The sequence below is a fragment of the Leguminivora glycinivorella genome, chromosome 10 (assembly GCF_023078275.1).
Source record: "Leguminivora glycinivorella isolate SPB_JAAS2020 chromosome 10, LegGlyc_1.1, whole genome shotgun sequence".
Lineage (NCBI taxonomy): Eukaryota > Metazoa > Arthropoda > Insecta > Lepidoptera > Tortricidae > Leguminivora > Leguminivora glycinivorella.
The window spans coordinates 18,241,258-18,262,714 of record NC_062980.1 but is presented as its reverse complement, the minus strand read 5'-3'; the positions used below and the strand labels follow the sequence as shown (position 1 = coordinate 18,262,714).

General features: G+C 38.9%; 1 protein-coding gene across 8 annotated transcripts in view; it reads left to right on the top strand.

Moving 5' to 3' along the window:
* LOC125230602 (protein yippee-like) overlaps positions 1–16,760 on the top strand; it is a 204,915-nt gene extending 188,155 nt beyond the window's left edge. For 5 of the 8 annotated variants that reach the window (XM_048135807.1, XM_048135810.1, XM_048135814.1 and 2 more), the window contains 5 exons: positions 1,087–1,199; positions 7,894–8,015; positions 10,280–10,323; positions 10,975–11,083; positions 15,304–16,760. In XM_048135807.1, the coding sequence (XP_047991764.1) occupies positions 1,163–1,199; positions 7,894–8,015; positions 10,280–10,323; positions 10,975–11,083; positions 15,304–15,393 (402 nt within the window). In that variant the 5' untranslated portion in view covers positions 1,087–1,162 and the 3' untranslated portion in view covers positions 15,394–16,760. Of the gene's footprint in view, positions 1–1,086; positions 1,200–7,846; positions 8,016–10,279; positions 10,324–10,974; positions 11,084–15,303 lie in introns of those variants that run through there. The other 3 variants (XM_048135811.1, XM_048135812.1, XM_048135813.1) reach the window with 3 other exon arrangements.
* Positions 16,761–21,457: the final 4,697 nt, after the last annotated feature.

The following is a 21,457-nucleotide window of genomic DNA, read 5'->3' as shown; positions in this document are numbered from 1 at the left end:
TTTTTATTCGGAAGCACACCGATAATAAACAATTTTACACACATAACCTACCTACCTTAACCTTACCTACTGAAAAACATATTTTTCACTCTCTCAAGATACTCAAGTATAAATTAAGATAATCCCTTTCTAATTTCTCACCTTAATGTTTCCGAGGATAATGACTTCAAAGACGACAGTTCTAAACCATTGACTCCTCCACAAGGCCCCGTGGTCAACGCTCGGCCTTCTCGCTTCAGTGCTCGGTTCAGGCACCTTTCCACTGAGATAGCTCCGTATACGCTGTACAGCGGTTGGTAGGCCATTGTACAAGTACCTACAGAGACTCTAATATAATAATATGAATAATACACGTTGAACCATAAGTCAAATATATTACTTTAAAGCCTGTACCATACACTTTTGCAACACCGGATCTAGACTTTTTTCGAGGGGGCAAACCGCAAAAGCTAAAAAAAAATCAAATATGGCGCCCTTCGGACGAAATTCGAATTTGGCGCCCCTCTTGAACTTTACGCCCGAGGCATGGGCCCCGGCTCGCTTTCCCCTAGATCCGGCCCTGCATTTTTAACGTTTTAGAATACGTTAATCGGTAGCGTCACGGGAACGTCCCGAAAAATGACATTCATTATTATTAATAACGTAAACGCGCCCACAATTTGTTCCTATGAGACAATAAAACAATACACAAGACACAATGAGACGCATAATTGCTTCTTAAACGGGTATTCATTTTGTTAGCGATTAGCGTCTCCATTTTCCATAACGCTGACTAGCCAGACGCCGACGCTCAACGCTACTTTAGTGTTGAAGACCGTTTGAGCCAACCCCCATTTCTAAAGTAGATTTTTTTGTGTGTCCCGTGTCGTGACGGGTTAAGAATTTCACCACCTCCTGTGTGGTCAACGGGCTGGCAATCTGTACAATTTCATTTTATTTTCAACCCCATTGCTATGAGTGTCACTGAAACCTGAGGAGTTTCATGTGGTTTTGGCCATCTATTTTGGGAATACAGATGTGATATTATAAGTGTAAATATATATTTTTTTGTCACACGTTATTCAGTTATTTTTTAATTGTTTCCAGAGGCTGGCGGCGTGTGTGGAGCGCGCGGCGCGGGGCTCGGGCGCGCGCGGCAGGTGACCGCCGGTGTACGCGGCTGATGTGGGCGGCGGGCGGGTGCTGCTCGCGGCAAGCAGGTGGGCCTGTCTATACGAGCCTTTACCCCGGCCACGACATTGATCTAAGTGTGCGTGCAGCGTGTTTATCAAACAATAGAAGCTCATACAAGTGTTCTTAGTCGACGCTGCATAGCTGCAAATAGTATGCACGTTCGCCCGCCCCGCCGAAATCTGCGGAGATCACACAGGGACAGAGCGGTCTGAGCGTCCACTCAGGCCACACTTTAAGGTGACAGCGGCGAGTGGCGGTTATTATAGGTGCGGACGAAAGGTCCCATCGCATCGACCTGTGGCCTATGGCTGTCGACTTTGACCAATGTCGTGGCCGGGCCGTTAAACGGTCTTATAAAGGCCTACATGATTGGCAAACAACGAACACAAACACTCGGGAGAGGTGGTTACACTTACACTGATTACCAGTGATCGGTGTCAGTTTTTGCACAAATCAAAGGGGTATTCAAGAAACAGGCGCGTTCGCCAAGCATGTTGCCAAGCATGTGTTTGTTTTCGGTGTCGGTCACAAACGCAAAGCGCTATAATGCCTATTACGATTTCGCACGGTTGAGCGGCTGCAATAGAACAAATGGTTAAATTGCTGTGTCATGTTCGCCGCTTACGCGCGATGACGTAGCTTAGCCAGGTGTATAAGGATTATAAGGAATCACTTACGAAGCGCTCGCTTACACACCATAAGGGTCAGTGTAATACTAATAGACGTTGGAGCAAGAAGCGACACTATTTTTATAGAGATTATTGACTAGAATAGAAGGCAACGCATACGCTAACTTATTGTGAGGTGTCTCTGGGATGGAGATAAGAGGAGGCGTGATCGGTTGATAATCCAGCTGAGAGGAAAGCTTTTCACTCCTTTTATCTTTGTTAACCTTAAGGCTTCGAAGCTTAACCTTAAGCCTTCAGCCTCAATAGAGCGGCAGCATAACTTGTTTCCACCCGGGACTTGAGCCTGGCTTACTGCGAACACTAATTGAAATTTCCGGGCATAATTCTCTATCACTCTAATTACGCCTTAATTGGGATAAATGAGAAAGATGCCTGAAATTTGCGAACTTCGGTGTTCACGGTTGGCCCCCTGGGTATTGACATGGGTCTTAGTTATGTTGAAAACTTTACGTTTAGCAGGTTGATTCAAAACGCACACAACAGATATCACAGGTTTTATACAGATATACTAAGATTTAAGGTCATCATCATCATATCAGCCCTTTATCGCCCACTGCTGAGCATTGGCCTCTCTTCTAGTATGTCACTTGCCCCGGTGCTCAGCTAGTCCCATCCAGTTGTGACCCGCAATTCCGGATGTCGTCCACCCAACGAGCTAACGGATGCCAAGCGCTTCTTCGCAAGATTTAAAGTACTTGACTTAAAGAGCACCTTTAGGCTGTAAAATAAATAAATAAAACATTTCATCATCTCCTCCTGTCCTAGCCGTTTTCGGCTACAGTGACTGCATTTTACGCTGGTGTGCTCTCAGGTGATTTTTGCTACGAATGTGCGACCACACTTGCGGTAGGTAGGCTCCCCTCCAAGTAATAGCCCACAGGTGGTCTGGCTTTGGCCACAGGTGGTCTGGCTTTTAGCTCGTCGCGCTTAGCGTCGAGTTCTGTGCGCCGTCTAGCTTCAAACTCACGGATCTTTGTCTGCACAGTATGCCTCCACCGTGGACGACCACTGGCCAGAGTCACCCGTGTCGTTGGCTCTATATGAACTCTCTTCATATGTCGCTTCAACACATCTTTGAACCACAAGAATTGGCCGCCTTGCTTCCGCTTACCATTTCGCAGTTCGCTGTAAAAGATGTGTTTGGCGACTCGGTCTTGGGACTAGCGGGAGACGTGCCCTCACCATCACAGCTGTAATTCTGATGCCTCCAAACCTAAAACGTTAAGGGGCTCCACACGGTTTTCATCGATTTTTGGCAAGTTTTGAGTCGAAACTCCTAAATTTGCACTACAGATAGAATTATAAGGCCCAACGGCCATCTGTTCTTCAATCTTTTATCTCTATTCGTAAGAGCCATATTTTGAAAAAAATGAATAGGTTCTTATTTTTTTAAGAATTTTCTTAAACATGGTCTAAAAAACACTATTATCAAAATGTTATTTTAGTGAAGGGTGTTACATACATGAAATCGACATGTTTGGATTCACCTTTGACTTTTCTAAAATTTCAAAAGATATTTTAATTTTAAAGTAATTAAAACAAAAGTTATAACCAAAAAAACCAGTTTTTGACCCTAAAATTGTTCAACTTTGATGCCAAATATAACAGAAACAATGAGCTGTGAAGTAATTATAAGATACTATTTTGTTTAAAGACGATACTCTAAATATGATAGCCTTTAGAAACTATCAATATATCAGTGGATTCAAATCGAATGTCATTGGCGCAGGGAACGCCCTTAAAGTGCATGTTCCGATCCGATATTTGTGAGCACTTTGCCCTCTCCGATATACGAGTTCAGATGGCGACTGACGCGACTGTACGTCAGGAATAGGGTTATACCTGTAATATCCTATGAGTTCATCTGTAATCCACTGGTTAAAAAAAATAACCGACATACGTAACATCCGCATGCAACAATGTTCTTAAAAGAAAGCTTCAGTTATATCTTATACCCTAGTACCCTACTAATTAGGTACCACAAATACCTACCGGTTACAATACTTACAATGTATTAATTTAACTGACTAAGGTAGGTACTAAACGAACGGAAACGACAATTTAATACAAAGACATATTCAAACACCCACTCAATGATTTTTTGTTCTTGCACTTAGTTGTAGGTACAGGATGTCTCTGTCCATAGTGTTCATTACATTGTTGAGCCTAGAGTGTTCTACTGCTGGGCAAAAGCCTCCCTCCCTTCTTTCGGATGAAAGATCCTATCCTTACTGTTCAATCTTAGATCAGTCCATAACGCTCGTAAAACTAAAATATACTCGCCTCCCTCGCACTTCGTATTCGAAAATTATTTCGATTTGTAATAGCCTCGTACGCCCACCTTACAACATTTTTGCTAAGGGATTTTGATTCTAGGTGCTTGAAATTGAGTTGAGTTTCATTTGTTAGAAAAATTTTAAAAACAAAAGAAATTCTACTTTATTCGTTTACATGAAAGTAGAAATTCCATTGCAACCAAATGTACATCTGATTGTACATTGGGCGCCAAGAGGATAGTAATACTGCTTCCGGGCACCCTGTATATTAAAATGCTTATCTCATGTTGTTGGCTTTGGCTTGGCTTGACCACGTCATTGGTACTCAGCTTCTCGACAAGAGCAGTTTATAGTTGAATTGAAACTCGTATTATTTAGGTCTACTTTGTGAAAAAAGTTTGGTTACTAAAATAATATGTAGGTATTATTTTAATAATTTTGGGCTTTAGATGTAAAGTGTTTATTAGCTACTTACAGGTATGTTTTCTATGTTTCATTTCAACTAACTGAAAGTAACAGGGGCATAATTTTATAGCAACTCACATCGCTCATTTTCTGAAATGAAATATTTAATTGACTACAAACTTTTTAGTCGGTTCCTTCTTTCGATTATATGTATATGTTTTTATTTATTATATGTAGGTTTACGACCTATTTATTCCCCTCAGTCAAGTTTGGCGGTTAATGTCAATTCCTGAGGAGGACTTCATATTTTTATTTAAAGATTCAATTTTAAAGACATTAATTTTTTTATAATGTTTTAGCTGCCGTACTTACATCGGATAAGATGTTTCTAACAGAATTGCCCGTTGAGATCGGAGCGTTAATTTTCACTTATTTGGACACGAAATCAAAAATAAACGTGTTTAGAGTGACACAACTGCGACACTTTTTCGCACCATGTGTCTTGAAGAAGGTCGATATAACCCAGAGCTCCCTGGCCTCACCGAAGACCTTGGATCTGGATGTATTCCACGTGTTAGCAGAGAATATCCAGGAGCTAAATCTGAGTGGTGTCAAAAACTTAACCTCAGCCGTTCTTAGCAAACACATACACAGACTTAAAAATCTAAAGACATTGGATGTAACCTTTACTGAGATATCTTTATCGGATTTGCAAAACTTATGTTGTGACAGCTTAAAGAACATTGGTATCAATTACTTTCAACCTCCTTGGAAACATGCTAAAGACGACATTTGGTTGAAAACCATAGAAGTGTTTCAAAGACAAAAGTTTGAGAGTGTTCATTTTGTTGTGTTGGATTTCGATTACTCGGATTCACCGTACACATTTATGGAAGACATTCCCATGGTAAAGGATATGAAAATCACTCTCGCTCACTATTATAAGAGGCAATTATGGGCGGCAAATGGAATACCCATGTGTTACTTCTTAATGGACAATTTTGGAGAGATGAAAGGAATACATTTTGAAAAACTCGCTTACAATATTCGTGATTGTCGACTGGCGGAAATACTACCCGATAGCTCAGCGTTGCTGAGAAAACTATTCAATCTAGACTACACAAAAATAGAATATATTTTTATAATGTATTCAATAACAAAACCCATTTTCATTTCGGCATCACCGATGATTCAGAGTATATTCAAAGATTCGCAGAATGATTGCAATGACTTGTCTATCAATGTGAGTCCACATTTAGCTTTAACCTTAAACAAGTTAGATGGAAATATTTTCTTTAAAGCCTGGAACAAGGCCGCAACAGATTTCAACGATAATTTCATCAAAAACTTGCTTGCTGAATTTACGGATTATTTTCCTACTTATGTCTGCACGAAGAGTAAAGAAACTATAAATATTGCAAAAACACCTAGCCGGTGGTATTGCCTGGACGATTGCAACTTTGAAGAAACTGTTCATGATTTGCCAGAAAATATTTCTTTCTCGGATTTTTGTAGAAATATCGATGGTATCGAAGCAAGGGACCCATACTTCAATCATAAATGGCTACCGACACCTCTAGCAATAGCGGGGAACAACAACGTAACGTTTGTAAGTTTTTCAAACATTTGCTGGTATGATGACTTCTTTGGTGTCCTTTTCAAGGAATGTAAAAGACTGCGTACTCTTGATGTAAACATTGAATGCAACAACGACGACTACAACTGTGCTGCATTGCGTGTGCTTGACTCTTTAAATCTGACCAAAAGTCTCCGAAATTTGAGGATATTGACAGAAAGCGTTGAATATTTCCATAGAGTTATAAATGCTTTATCCACGTGTGAAACACTGGAGAACGTTCACATCAGCGAAACTAGCTTGGATTTCGAATACGACAGTGATAGATATGACGTGCTTGAGTGTGTAAAAAGACAAAGTATATCTTCATTTATAGAAAAGTGCTGCAACCTGTATAGTTTGTTTATCCAAGCGAACATAGATAAAGACGCATTAATTATTTTGGAGGATTCAATGAATTTTGACGCACGGAAGTTCGGAAGAGATTACATGCAAATAAAAATTTGCAGTAGCAAAGGAGGCTGGAATCCATTTGCGGATGTCTTCAGCCCCAGTCCTTTGCACATAAAAAATTAACAAAACGTTTATACCCAAGGTAGGTGTTTAATGTCTTTATCACTAATGTCTAGGTAGGTGTTTTGTCTTAATATCGATATTTAATATAATATGTTACTTGAAAATTTGATTATATGTTACTTGAACATTAATCAACCAGATCAACCTACGAATCAATAGGACGTATAGTCTGTCGAAAAACACATAACTAGCTTGTGTAATGTGCAGTATGCTTATACTTGTGACTAAAATGATCAACCTGCTAAACGATAGTGTCAGCGATAAATAATTCACTGATATTGGATTTTTAATGATGAAACTTCGTAGTTCTCAGCCGAAGCGATCCTTCCTATTCTGTCCGTCTAAGTTATATTTGATGCAAAGTCAATTTAACTCATTAATTCTAAAAATGAAATCAATATTTTTTTACTATCTGTATCTGGGTTCATTTCTCAAAACTGAAAGTTTCAAGTTACAAGCGGAAGTCTCTTTCCAACTTGTCATATTAGACATTGACAACCGCTTGTAAATTGTAACTTATAGCTTCGAGAAATGATCCCCAGGTATCTGTTTATTGTCTGGTGTACACACTCCTTGTCTTAAACTAATTACCGTAAGATAAAGTTACCACAAAACGTAAAGTTGCATTGACGGTACGTTGAGATGTCCGAAACAAAAATGTTCTTTAGTGCTGTTTTGTATAGGTATTCTAAGACAGGGAGTGTGTAGATATTTCGTAATTTTTTTAAATGTGTATTGATCTATAATTTCGCATGAGTGCTGTTAAACTGTCGAAAACGTGCGAATTAAATTTATACACTTCTGTGGAGATCTTACACCCAAATTCCCTTAGCAAATAATTTATTTGTACTTCTTTTTCATCAGTATATACATATAAGAAAAGATTAACTAATTTTGTACGTAGTTTTTGGTCCACATAAATTATTGTCTTGAATAGTAATGTTAACAAAAAAATCGCATTACATCTGTACCGCAATGTAATAAAACTCACATGCGAATTCTCACACTGTATAAATGGGTTTTTAATAACAAGTGGCAGTTTTAGCATGTAGCAGGTTACTATAGGCCCACCCTGTACCAAAAGACCTTAGACCTTTCCCCACCCGGCTCTCCACACTAGTGTAGACGCCTAACGGCGTTTTTATTGGTAGCTAGCAGGCACTCATGCGTGAGGGGCTGACTAACCGTGGCGTGGCAGGCGAGGGCGCGGCGCGGACGCCAGTGAAGACCTTCCAGGCCTATCTGCCGCCGGCGCACCGGACCTACAGCTGCATACACTGCCGCGCGCACCTGGCGAGCCATGACGAGCTTATATCTAAGGTGAGTACAAAAACTGATATGACTTTGTTCTGGCAAGCAAGCACGGCCGCGTAATAAATGCTATAACGTCAGGCCGTCCTTTTCGCACAAATAGTGCGATAGGGACGCACCGATGCGATAAAGTTTATCCAACTAGTGTGCTAATCCCGCTGTATAGTTTAAGTTCATAAATATGTGTACATTTCTTCACCTTAAATCATTACAATAAGGTGAGAAAATGTACATATATTTATGAACTCGACTGTACGCCGCTCACGAGTGCATTATAAAATTTATAAATCAGATTGCTTCTTTATATTACAATATCCTCTTCATTACACTTGCTTGTAGGTGTTATAGAAAAAGCCTTTTCCCCGAGGAGTTATGAAATCTCTGTTATCATATTGATATTTTTTAATTGCAAGTGTGATGAAAAAAATGTTTGTAACACGGGGCGTAAAAATATCGCAAACAAAATTTTTAATTTAATGACTCTTATTTGCAACATTAAACTTACGTCCCGTATTGCACAAAGTACTATTTCGTGTTGGCGCAGTCGGTAGGACAGATCAGTTTATATAACGTAGTTCTATCATTATGTATCTCCTTTTTTTCCCGTATTAGTTAACGATACTTAGTTATGCTCATACATCGGGGTTTTCGGAGCGGGAACGTTTGACATTAGCCAAAGAGTAGGTATTTACTTAAAAACAGATCGTACTCTAGCAGGTTTCTACCGAATGAATAATTGATTGAAAAATAAATAAAGATTAATCATACATATAGGTACATATTTTATAATGGCCATTCATTATCAACCTCTTCAGTTAAGTCTATTCATTTATAAATAAAAAAATGCTTCATAGTTTATTCTGAAAATCGTGTCAACTATTAAATTTACAGCAGGTAATTAATTAAAGTTATTTTTTTTGTTATCTTATAAGCAGCGATCGGATTTTTGTGCGTCATCTCATACTAAAAGTCATTAAAATGACGTAAGTCACTAAGAATGTCGCAAATCCGTCCGATCTCTGCTTAAAAGTTATAAGACTTTTATGGAAATTAAAATAAAACTTTGTCACAGATTGTATAGAACTCGCAGAGAGGTAATTATTCATTAGGCAGAATATGATATTTTCTTAGACTAACATATCTGTTTATCTCTACTCTTTCTCAAATCATTCCCGCTCCGAAAACCCCGATGTATGGACTTATGCTACCTAGCTTGAGCAATTAGCATCTTGTCTACTCTACGGGTCCGGATTCCCGTTGGAAGTCATCCTATCCTACCGACTGCGCCAATACATATAGAGTGATAGGAAGAAACATAATGTGACTTCAGTGACTGTTCATTCACAACTAAAATATGGTCAAGCGAGTGGCATAGGTTATCTGACTTATTGTAGAGATTCTGATAATTTGTCGTATTTGGGAGTTTTCCAAAATAAATCTCGCTTATTGAATTGCACCAGATCTGGACGTGTTTGGGAATGGGTCTTCTCATAATCACGAACTGATTCGATCCCAATGATAAAAAAACGTGTCCCAAATTTTCCTTCGTACTTAAATCGTGACGTAAAAGAAAAAAAAATTAGAGAAGGATCGAATCAGCTCGTGATTCTGAGAAGAATGAGCCCAGACACGTCCAGATCTGGTGAAATTCGATATTCGAGATTTATTTTGGTAAACGCCCATTTGCATAATTAAATTATTTTTGGCTATACAAAGAAATATGTTTTATGTCCGTTTGTTGTCCTTTTCGAAACATTTTACAAATTAAACCGTGGAATAATCCTTTTCTCTCCCTTGTTCGTCCAATTCTAATTCAATTCAAAGGACCAACGAAAACTTCTGTGTTTCAACTGTTTCATCGCTCACAAAAACATTTGACACTTACCTTTATATAACTTTGTGGAACTTTAATTTTATCGTTCGCATTTGCTTCACAAATTATAATATTGTTACTTTCGGGTTCGCGAAGTCTCTTTAACTTTATTGCCTATGCCTACTTCAAATTGCTGTTCTCTCAAATGGCGTAGCAAACTCAGTATAATTTATGCCCTTTTGTAGAATCGTCTACCTTGACTAAATAGGTAAATTATCTAGCATCTGATATAATTAGCCAAAAATTATATCTATTGTAGTTTATAATATATGTGAGTTTCATGAGTCTAAAGAGTGATAATTTGGTCATTGGTTGGTACTGCGATTGTTATAAAAATAATAGTATCAAGACAGTGTTTTTATTTTGCAAAATTATAGAATAATCTTGTTATCTTTTCCAGTCGTTCCAAGGCAGCCAGGGGCGCGCGTACCTGTTTAATTCAGTGTGAGTATAAATATCATAATACTTATATTGACCGGGATATAGACCGTGATTACCTTTTTGATTTTTGTCGAGCCCGATATTTCGACGCAGTTGCATGCATCATGATCACGGAAAACTGACGAAGGCGGGTGGATGTCAAAGTTGCGTAGACAGCGCGCTATCTACCCTCCTTCGTAGTCCTAGTCTAATGAAAATAACCGTGAATCATTCAAAACTCTTAACAATAATAGCAAGTCAAATTATCAAAAATCCGTAGTCGGATATTTTCATATATTTCTAGGAAACACAGGCAGGAGTAACTTTCTCATTTACTACGGAATGGTAGGAATTACGAATGACCAGGCTTTCCCCCTCGTTTTTTACTCTGGATTTTGTCGCTCAAATTTTCCCAACATTTCGGGTAGAATGTATCGTGGGAAGCAACATCCACTTCGGTTCACCTTTCCTTACACATACGGCAAACATCTCCAAAGCTGCCATATTAAGCTTAAAGGACTTACCACCCACCAACAGCTGCACAGCATAGTTCCATGTTTTTAATTTAGCCTTTGGTATGCGCCTGTCAAAATAGTCAAAGCCAACTGCAGATTTCCTCTTAAGCAACACAGGTCCATCGGATGAGTTTGTAATGTTGAAAATGTTTGATTCCAGTGTGAACGTGGGCTGTGGGCCGGCGGAGGAGCGCGTCCTGCTCACGGGCCTGCACGCCGTCGCCGACATCTACTGCGAGTGCTGCAAGACCATGCTCGGCTGGAAATACGTGAGTACCGTTCACGATCCATCCAACATGGCGGATTCCAGCGTGAACGTGGCTGCGGGCTGCTCACAGGACTGTGCGAGTGCTGCAAGACCATGCTCGGCTGGAAATACGTGAGTACCGTTCACGGTCCATCAAACATGGCTGATTCCAGCGTGAACGTGGCTCCGGGCTGCTCACGGGCCGTCACGCCGTCCCGACATCTACTGCAAGTACTGCAAGACCATACTCGGCTGGAAATACGTAAGTACCGTTCGCGATACAAAGAAGCACAGTTCATTGAACTTTGTGACCCTTATCAAGGGCGGGTTATCTGGGGCTTGGGCTGGGCCTAGAACTAAACTAACTATTTTTATCTGTAATAGGTTTTTCGTCTATAACAGATGATTTAAGCAGCATTCGAACGCCACTTGTATTCATGGCTGTATAGCCCAATTAAGAGAGGATTCCGTCCACACACGCGGCAAGTATATTCTCCCCCAGGTGGGAAATGGACAGGGGTTGGAGGACTGCTCGTGACGCCTCATGCGTTTCTCTTTAAATGAAGACCAGGGTACGTATCCGAATGGCACAAACGCTCACGAAACGAACCGCTCGTAGATATCTATCTCTATCGCTCTTGCGTATTGGCGCGACAGAGCCAGACTACCTTCCGCTGCGTTTCGTTTTCGTTTCGTGTCGCAAACATGCTATTCGGCTACGGCACCTGGCATTATCGTGCTTAGATTAACCGCCGTGGACAACACGGCACATGGGTCGGTCTTCGGCCAGTCGCTGCCACTAAATAGAATAATTAAACTACGCCTTTACAAAGAAATATGTAATAGTTTTACTTAATTTAAACAAACATTTAAGCATGCTCAAAACGTACTTATTGCAGGATTCATCTATCTAACTTACAGACTATGACTTAACACTGAGGAAAAAACTTTTTAATCTAGATTTGATTACCCCTTTGCTCACTTTTGGAGTTTGCCTTAGCATATTGATTTTATTAAACACTCTGGGTACTATATATTTCGCAGTTCTTTTGCCATAATAATTTCTCGTTTTTCGTTGTATGAATTTTTGCTCTCTTACACTTCTAGTATTATACCCAGGGCCGGATTAAGGGTAGAGCGAGTGGAGCGGCCGCTCTAGGCGCCACATGGTAAGGGGGCGCCAAAATCGAGAATGGAAAAATTCATACAAAAAAATTATACGTTGCGTGGGCGCGCACACATCACAAAATGGCGAGAGGAGTCGGGAATGAATCCACTATTGAAAATCTAGATTTGTGATTCAGATTAAGTGGAAAGTTGCACCACATTGCCAACATATACCAACATTCATAAGGGCGCTGTTACTAGGGCGCCGTAAAAGGAGGATTCTAGCCCTTGACGAACCACATTGTTGTGCGGCGAACGACAAAGTTACGTCGCTATCCAAATGCAAAAATATGAGTCTACCCGATAGTCCAAAGCGGAGTTCCTCGTAAAGCCAAAGGCGCAAAACGTTTCAGAGAGGCGCAATTTTGTGAGTCACAGCAGATGGTGAGCGAACTTCAAAACACTAAGATCACTTAGTGGCAAACTAACGAAATGGGCATCTCGACGGTGACGATCGAGTCCGCAGTTAATCTCTTCATTAACTCTTAGTATTATCAAGGGTATTATAAAAATAATAGTGATGGCGAAATATAAGGCCGAAAAGTCGGGAACATAGGCGCCCTGTGAAGTCAAAATACCCCAAAATATGTCAAAGACCGCGGCTCTGCAGAAAATAAAAGCTGGAAAGTTCGCGGATTCCCCGCTGGCGGGTTGAGTCTTAATAAATCGAGTAAAAAAAATCGCGCTCGCTTCGCTCGCGCTTACTATTAATATGTTCCCTTTTAGTTACTTAGGAAAAAAATCGAATCTGCTTTCCTGACTTAGCCACTACAGTGCTCCATTTTGTTTGTTATTTTATGTATTTAAATATGATATCCACGTTCAGCCACACGTAACTATACTTAGGGTGCGACTACGAAAGTCCAACCATTTGTCCTTTTCGTACTCTGTATCTGTATGATGAAATCCATGGATTCTGTATTACGTTAATCTTCAAATTACGGCATTACTATGAAAATTTCGCGCTCGCTACGCTCGCGATTTATTTTCCTACGTATAGTGAAACCTTACCAAGGGGCGCCGAAACTCAAACTCGCTCTACCCTGATCGAGTTCACGGGCCGGCGCTGATTATACCTATTGCTAATTTTTATTTTATTATCATCACTATAATAATATTCTAATCCTATTAAGTACTCAACTTTTTTATCTACAGGTACGATTTTACATAAAGGGAATAACTTATCATAATCTTTTTTGCACTTTTCCTTAACTTTTTTTGTGACGAGGTACTTTATTAATCTAGTTTGTAGTCTTTTTATATCACTGATATAAGTTGTAAATGTTCGGCCGTAAACAATGAGACCGTAGCTAATTAGGGAGTCGGCAAGTGCGTAATATATAACCCTTAAAGTGGTTTTGTTTAGTGAGCTATGTAATTGATAAAACTTTGCCAATACCGATCTCAATCTGTTACATACGTTGTTTACATGTGGCTTCCAGTTAAAGTTCTTATCTATTGTCAAACCAAGGTATTTAAATGTTTCTACATACAATAATTTATCACAGTTACATCCAAATTTATTGACATGTAAACAATCATATGTATGTCCTATTATATCCAAGTTTTGTGGGGTTACATTCTTTGCTGTCTGATTGTATGGCGAGTGTATATGCATGCATCTTGTTTTGGCGACCTTTGAGGCATATATTAGAATTTCACCACACGATAAACCTCAGATTTATTGATTACAAACATGCTATTGGTTGATCTCATCTCTACACCTCTTGATGATCGACTCTCTGAAGATCGCTTTAGACAACAGGCTAGCTAAACCGTCAGAAAATGCGGTGAGGCCCGTCATTTCTCTTTCTCAATTTTTAGAATTCTCAACTTGATCATTATGTCCGTGCTAGTTTTCCTGGTTTATTTTCTTCTTGTAATTTCGCCTCTCACGCTTCCGTTACGACCAAAAAGTACTAACTTGTCTTCATAGATACCACTGACAACATTAGGTACGAGTATATCAGACAGTGCACAGTATGTCCTCTTCTAATCTCATTCCCGTTTTTAACCCCCGACGCAAAAACGACGGGGTGTTATAAGTCAGTCTGTCTGTCTGTGTGTGTGTGTGTGTCTGTCTGTGGCATCGTAGCTCCTGAACGTATGAACCGATTTAGATTTAGTTTTTTTGTCTGAAATCTGAATTAGTCGGGAGTGTTCTTAGCCATGTTTCATGAAAATCGGTCTACTATGTCGCGGTCGGGGGTTTTTTCAAAATTGTAATTTTGTGGTTAGGTTATACCTATAATCGTACCCAATAATTGCTCCTGTACAGACCACCCCCTGATACTCTTATAGTCTATATCGATCGCAATACCGATAGCAATTATTTTAATACATATGCCCTTGCACAATCTATCGACCGGCATTGGCACGTAGGCACTAAACAGTTATCGTAATTTTGACGTCGTAGTACATAGACTAGCCATCGTCACCTACGCTTACGCTTCGTAAATGTTTCGTCTCTCTCCCTATATCTCTTCTGTAGTGGCGCGACAGGGCCACACTGCGTTTCCATCGCCACGTAGCGTCAACGATTGTCCCTTAAGTATTCGGCTAGACAGAATACCCAAACGATTTGCGAAATGTTTGCTCAAATCCCCAAGGGTCAAAAGGTAACGCGGTCAGGGAGGCTGCTTATCAGAGGTTACGATGGTTCGATGTTAAATGGAACGTTAAATTTGATGTTTTATATCTTATCGTGAGGCATAATAATCACATAATAGGAGCACATACACAAATAAACTTTTCATGTATTTCCGAATGCCTACCGTCCAGTGACTCTTGTCTTGACTGCCTTTAAAATATGCCTTTAAAGTATCGGCTCTCTATTCTACCTAATTTGCTGTATCGTCAAGAGTTGACGTAGACTATAGGTACCAACTAGAGAAGTGTTCGAAAGGACAACTTTAGTGCCATTGAGCTCTATCAAACAGCCTTATAGACAACAACAGAAACTTTGTTCTAAAACTAGCACTGTTCAAAAAACGTAATCAGGCTTCTAAAAGTGCTCATTCTAATCTAACATAGACTTATTGGCATTGAATGTTAATCTTGCCTTTTCTATTCCAGGAGCACGCCTTCGAATCCAGCCAGAAGTATAAAGAGGGCAAGTTCATAATAGAACTGGCTCACATGGTGAAGGAGAACGGGTGGGATTAGGCGCGCGGCCCCCGCCCGCCGCGGGCCGCGCGCCGACGTGTCATATCGGAGACTGTGCGATGGACTGTGACACTGTGAGCCGGATCCGTGCGCGTGCCGGATCCGTGCGCAGCGAGGTGTGATCCGGCGCAGCGCGCTCAGACGCCGCGGCGCCCCGAAGTATTTTTCACACACTGATTATTATTAAGCCCCGGCGTCTGACCGCGCGTGGGGATATCGCCTTATGTGCTCCTTACTTTAGTCGGCTTCACGCTTACCCGCCAGTCAACGTAATACATAAGTTATCGATCTCAGCCTCTCAAGGCTCCGCATGGGCTTAGGATTATAATTTGAAACGATTTCGGCCGACCGGCTTTCGTATATCGTAAGTTGTCTTAGTTTTTATATCGTACCGTATTAAGAGAACACTTATTCTTTCTCTTGTCCCCTTAACCTGTGATAAGTATGTTAGTGTAGGATTTTTGGATCACTTGGAAGGATTTTCGAGATGCTCAGATGTCAGCTGTATGTTCCTAATTTCAGCTGTACGATTTGCTTTTTTATTCACAAGGTAACTAGTCGAAACGTGGAAGTTTCCTTTAAGTTTTTTTGCGCTTGATCAAGTGATTTATTTTTTAATTTTAAACAAAATGGAGCTTTCGATTGCTCTTAATTTTTTTTTTATTGGAACATTTCAGTAGCTTAATTTGTAGCTATTTTATGACATTGAGAGAGGTAATCTTTCTATCGATAATAAATGTAAGTGCTTAGAAGAGACACTTTGTATTGTGTCAGTGTCTTCTGTACTTTAAATATTATTTTTGTCTCGTCGATTTATGATTAATTTTAGTTGACAGAGAGCTGAATAAGGAGAGGCGATTAGAAGGTTTTATTATTCATTTATTGTTTCCGTGGGGTTTTAATAATTAGTAGTACGTTTACCCAATATTTTATCTTAACTGCATGGTACTTCATTTACGTAATTGTAAACTTACTTTGTAAGAACTTGCATGAGCTTCAATGGGTTTCGTAGTCAGAGCGAGCGAAGCCACGCGACAAACTTATCTTGTAGTGTAATGTAAAACATGTAATGCCTTTAAACGCACACGAAAAATTAAACAAAATTACAGATTTACTTATCTAAAGTAGGTACCCTTTATATGTACTTTGCGAAATTTCGGAACGGCTTTTAAAGATACGTTCTGTACGTAAACAAGCTATCAAGTATTTCATATATAAATAGCTGAAAACCCAGTATAATGGGTATTTGAAAAACATCCCCTAAATATTTTTATAGCGGTGCTCCCACACTGGCGCGCTGTCCCTATCACACCATGTTATATACCATTTATAACAGCCCAGTGTGGGAGCACCAATAAATTTGACAAACTGGTGTTTGGCGAGTCCATACTTGAAGTCGCGTTTGATGTATGGACTCGCGCGCGAGAACGCAAGTTGTGCTAAGCCACTTGGTGTTTGGATTACGTATAAGGTAAGTTTGTCGCCTCGGTTGATGATTTTTCTAAGAACTTGACGTCCGATTTCTGTAGAGCTAATGGATAACTATTCTATGGAGTTTTAGTATTGTAAAGATAATTTGGGACATAGAAAAATGGAACAATTCAGCAAAATCTATTCTAACAAAACTTCAAATAATGATTTCTTACTGGCAACTCTGTTTGACTAATGTACGACAAAAAAGCTTTGCTCAGTACATTTTCTTTTTATTAAGTACACACTTCACTATATTGACCAAGTTTTTTTGTGTCCCTTGTTATCTAAAAGCAATGTTCAGCCGTCGCATACCGTTAAACCAGAGTCATAACTGCCACTAGCGTATAAATACATCTGTAATGTTTATAAAGATATATTGTAATGGTATAAAGTGACGTTCGGTGTTTTCAAGTCGGATTTTTTTGTACAATAAGACGTTTCTGGTTTGTGAAGCCACTCTACCCAACCGTACTGCTAGGAGGAAACGTTTTCAAGCACAAAACCGGGCGGTCAAAAGTGATAATCAAACAGTTCGTTCAACGCGCAGTACAAATAATAGGCATAATAAAGTGAAAGGTGCCTTATATTTTTAATTTCCAAAGACCAGCATCGTCAGCATGATAGAATGTCTGATATTAAAGATTTCGTCCCTTTCAAACATATATGTAAGTGCGAAGGGGACGAACTCTCTATATTAACATGAATATAGTCATGCTAACTAGTCAGCCATATCTCAGTATAGTTCTGACAGTTGGTTAGGGTGGCCTAGTCTCAGACTAGGGGACGAAAAAAAAAACTGTAGTAAAAAACTAAAATATGATTTTCTTTCCCTATCTAGTCGCGCATTTTAGATAGTCTATCGTTTATTCTGACAACACCAAAAAGAGATACAATACAAAATAGATTTTCAGATATTGTATAGACAAATATGAATACTGACTTCAAGGTAATCCAGTGTTTCGATTTGTCTATACATGTACATATTGGTAGTATTTAATCAATAAAATGGATGTTTTAAGTAGTACTATGGACGACATTTTCAATGCAAATTGTTGTAAGATTGTGCTATCAATGTGTAATAACTTGTCTAACAAATTTCCAACTTATTTAAACTTTTGGAATTATTTTCATAAAATTTTCCTAAATACATATTTATCTATCTATAGCTATTTACACACCACAGATATAATAACAGATGCGTCTTAATGTTCATAGTATGTGATAAGGACGGATGTTATCCAAACAAATTTTATATCTGTGTTTAGGAGGAAGTTTTAAATATACATTTTGACAAATGTGTTAGGGCTGCCATACACGCTGTGGAATTCCGGACGAAATGTTTGATCACAGTAATCTGTCATACTGAAATCCGTCAGATTTAAAGATTCCGGAGAATACTTTTCAGCCCGGAATAGTTTATTTTGGTCAGACTTAATGTATCAAATTGTTTATTTAAAAAGTTTCATCGCTACACTATGGTATAATTTGTTTAGATAATATTATAAACGAAAATACGTTGCAAGTTCACTTGTCTATATAATAATCGTATTAACTTTTATCATAGGATAAAATTAAGTGTATTGCTGCACAGTGTTCAATGAAAATAAGTGGCTGAATAGAAATATCGTAGTCTCAAAACCCCATTAAAAAAAACTGTACATTGTTTGTGGTTCGCAGAAGACACGCTTGTAGACACGTGCTTTCGGTCAACGAAATCAGTTAAGCGATAAGTCTTGTTGTATTTGGATAAGGTTTAAAATTAATGAATGACTGTTTGTAATAAGCTAAGCCGGACTTTTCGAAGTTTTATCAATGTTTCATCTTTTTCTCATGCCGTTAGAGTGAATGGGATAGACAATGGCTTACTGAACTCGGGCAGTCCGGTGATGGCAATAGATTTAATTGATTGCCTTCTATGAAATCAAATTATCATCTTAAGCGGTAATATTTTTATTGTTATCTACTCACGCACATCATACGCACTAGTGATTTGCAAGCTTAGTTTGTCCATCGTATACCATACCTATAAACAAAATATTAAATATAGAAATTTACTGATCAGGAAACTAAGATATACGTAACCTATCTACGAGCGCGAGCGATATGAAAGAGGGGAAATGCAGGTTCATAGCCAATCCCTAATGCTCACCGGAGACGCACGGAATTTTCAGTCTGTCCGGTTTCTGTACGGAATGAGATATGTATAGGACGTCGCTCTAAATCTGTCACCCAGGACGGAAAGTCGTCTGTTGGAATTTGGAAACGTTAAACTTAGTACTCGATTTTAAACTCAAGCTTGCAAAACTCAAGTGTAAACGCAAACTGTCAAAAACCTTGTTAATTTCATTTTGAACATTATGCAACAAAATGGCAATTTATTTGACTCCGTCATTTTGTTTTAATTTAAAAGTTCGCGTCGCAGAAATTAAAAAATACAAGGAAATCAGGGCATCTATTCCCACCGCTTCCCGTACAATCTTTTATGATTACTATAAGCGTGATTTCTAAAACACGTATCCATAGACTAATAACCCCCTTGCTTGTCACTAAAATACTGTAAAAAAATCTGGTAAAAAATATTGTACCTAAGCGACATCTAGCGACAAATAGCGAATTTATCAGTACTGCTACTTAACACTGGATGGCTCGAGTGGCGCGACAAACGAAAAATGTATTGCTCAAAGTAGTATTTTGGTTAAGAGCATATCAAGAGGTTTAGCGTATTATTATATTCTATGACGGTAAGTAAGTCTCACTTATATTAGCCATGTCAACACATAGCGAAGCATGTCGCGAGGCAGTGTGCTCGCGCGGCAAAAGTCCAATGTGGACGTGCCTCGGCCTTCTACATACTTGAACATACTTAGAACCTTTGCCGCGCTAGGAAATTGCCTCCTGACGTGCTCTGTGTGGACGCGGCTATTCGGGAAGCGTTGGGAACACGCCCGGCTAGGAGGCATATTTAAAAGTATTTTTCTACTTGATCGTTTAGGGACGCTGTGTAGATATTTTTGGACCATTGTTGCGATATGATCAGTATTGGATAGTGTTAGATTGGACGTGACTTGTCGAGATTAGTAAACGCTTTGTATAGACATAATGCACCCTGTAAACATTTGAACAGCTGTCTATTCCTAAAATAAAAGACACTTGAAGCATTTATTCTCTAACTAGCTGTTGCCCGCGGCTTCGCTCGCGTTAGAAAGAGACAAAAAGTAGCCTATGGCACTCTCCATCCCTTCAAATATCTTCACTTAAAAAATCACGTCAATTCGTCGCTCCGTTTTTCCATGAAAGATAGACAAACAATTTCCCATTTATAATATTAAGTATGGATTGATGACATGATACAGATAAGAAATATCGAGAAATGTAACACTAAGTTTTTTTTGCAACTTATGCCTTGAGTCCTATGTTTCGCTCTAGATTCTAACTCAAAGCTTGTGATTCTGTTATATATTTTTGATCAAGTTTAGGATTGAAGCACTCATTCAACAGAACTGGTACGGTCAGCCAAGAAAGTAACTTATCGATCGAGTCGAAAAGTGGTAAACCACTTTTTTGGCTGACTGTACATCTTATGTTGCAAAAATTGCTATTAGAAACTGAATGACAACTCATCAAATCACGGTTTTTTTACCTGATTTCATGCAGTAAATTTTAAAAAGCTAGTGATCTCGTTCTAGTTCGCAAGAGTGAAAGAAAGAAGCTATTTTTTCAACAGTAAGTTTGTCATTATCATTATTCTAGGAATAGACAGGCACGGTCTTAAGTGTTTTTGTGACCATTGTATGGGCAAAGTATTTATAAATGGTGCATTTCATTATGTGTACGCAATGGCTAGTTGTACTTCCATACAAAACTATATACCTACAACTGCTCAAAAAGATATGATGGATATAGTTTATAATACATATGGAGCTTCTCGCCTTAGACATAGACAATTTTCATTCAACATCACATGAAATTCTTGCAACAGTGAAAAGGTGTAACATTATATTTGACAAAAAAAAATTTTTTTGACGTTCACATATAAGAAAATGACGCAGTACTTCAGTATGGAAAGTTTGAACGCCATATGTACTGTAAAACGTATTGATATTCTCTTTTCCGCACGTGTACCTTGATATGCGAGTGTGCACGGGAAAACGTCCCACTTTGTCAATTGCTTTAAAGCCGCGTTGTCAGTTTATTCATATAAAGATACAAGTAAATCTCGCCTTAATGGTAACCCACAAAGTGGGACGTTTTACTAAGCACTCTCACATATATTATCTACCTTGTACCTTAAATCTTTAGGTAGATTTCAAATGTATTAGTATGGAAGTACAGTCAGCCACACAAGTAATCCGTTAGGTACAGAACCGCTTCATATTTTTGTATTCCCTTAGTGTAAAGGAGTTTGGTGTCTTCTAAAGGTGTACGCAACATGCTATAGATGAATATTTCATAAATATTTGGTTGAAATAATAAGTGCGTAATAAAACACTTTTTCGTATCAAAATGTTGTTTTATTTTTTATTCTACCCAATAAATAGTTAACTATTTATATACATTATGTACAAACTTTTATATGTGGCAGTTAATAAAC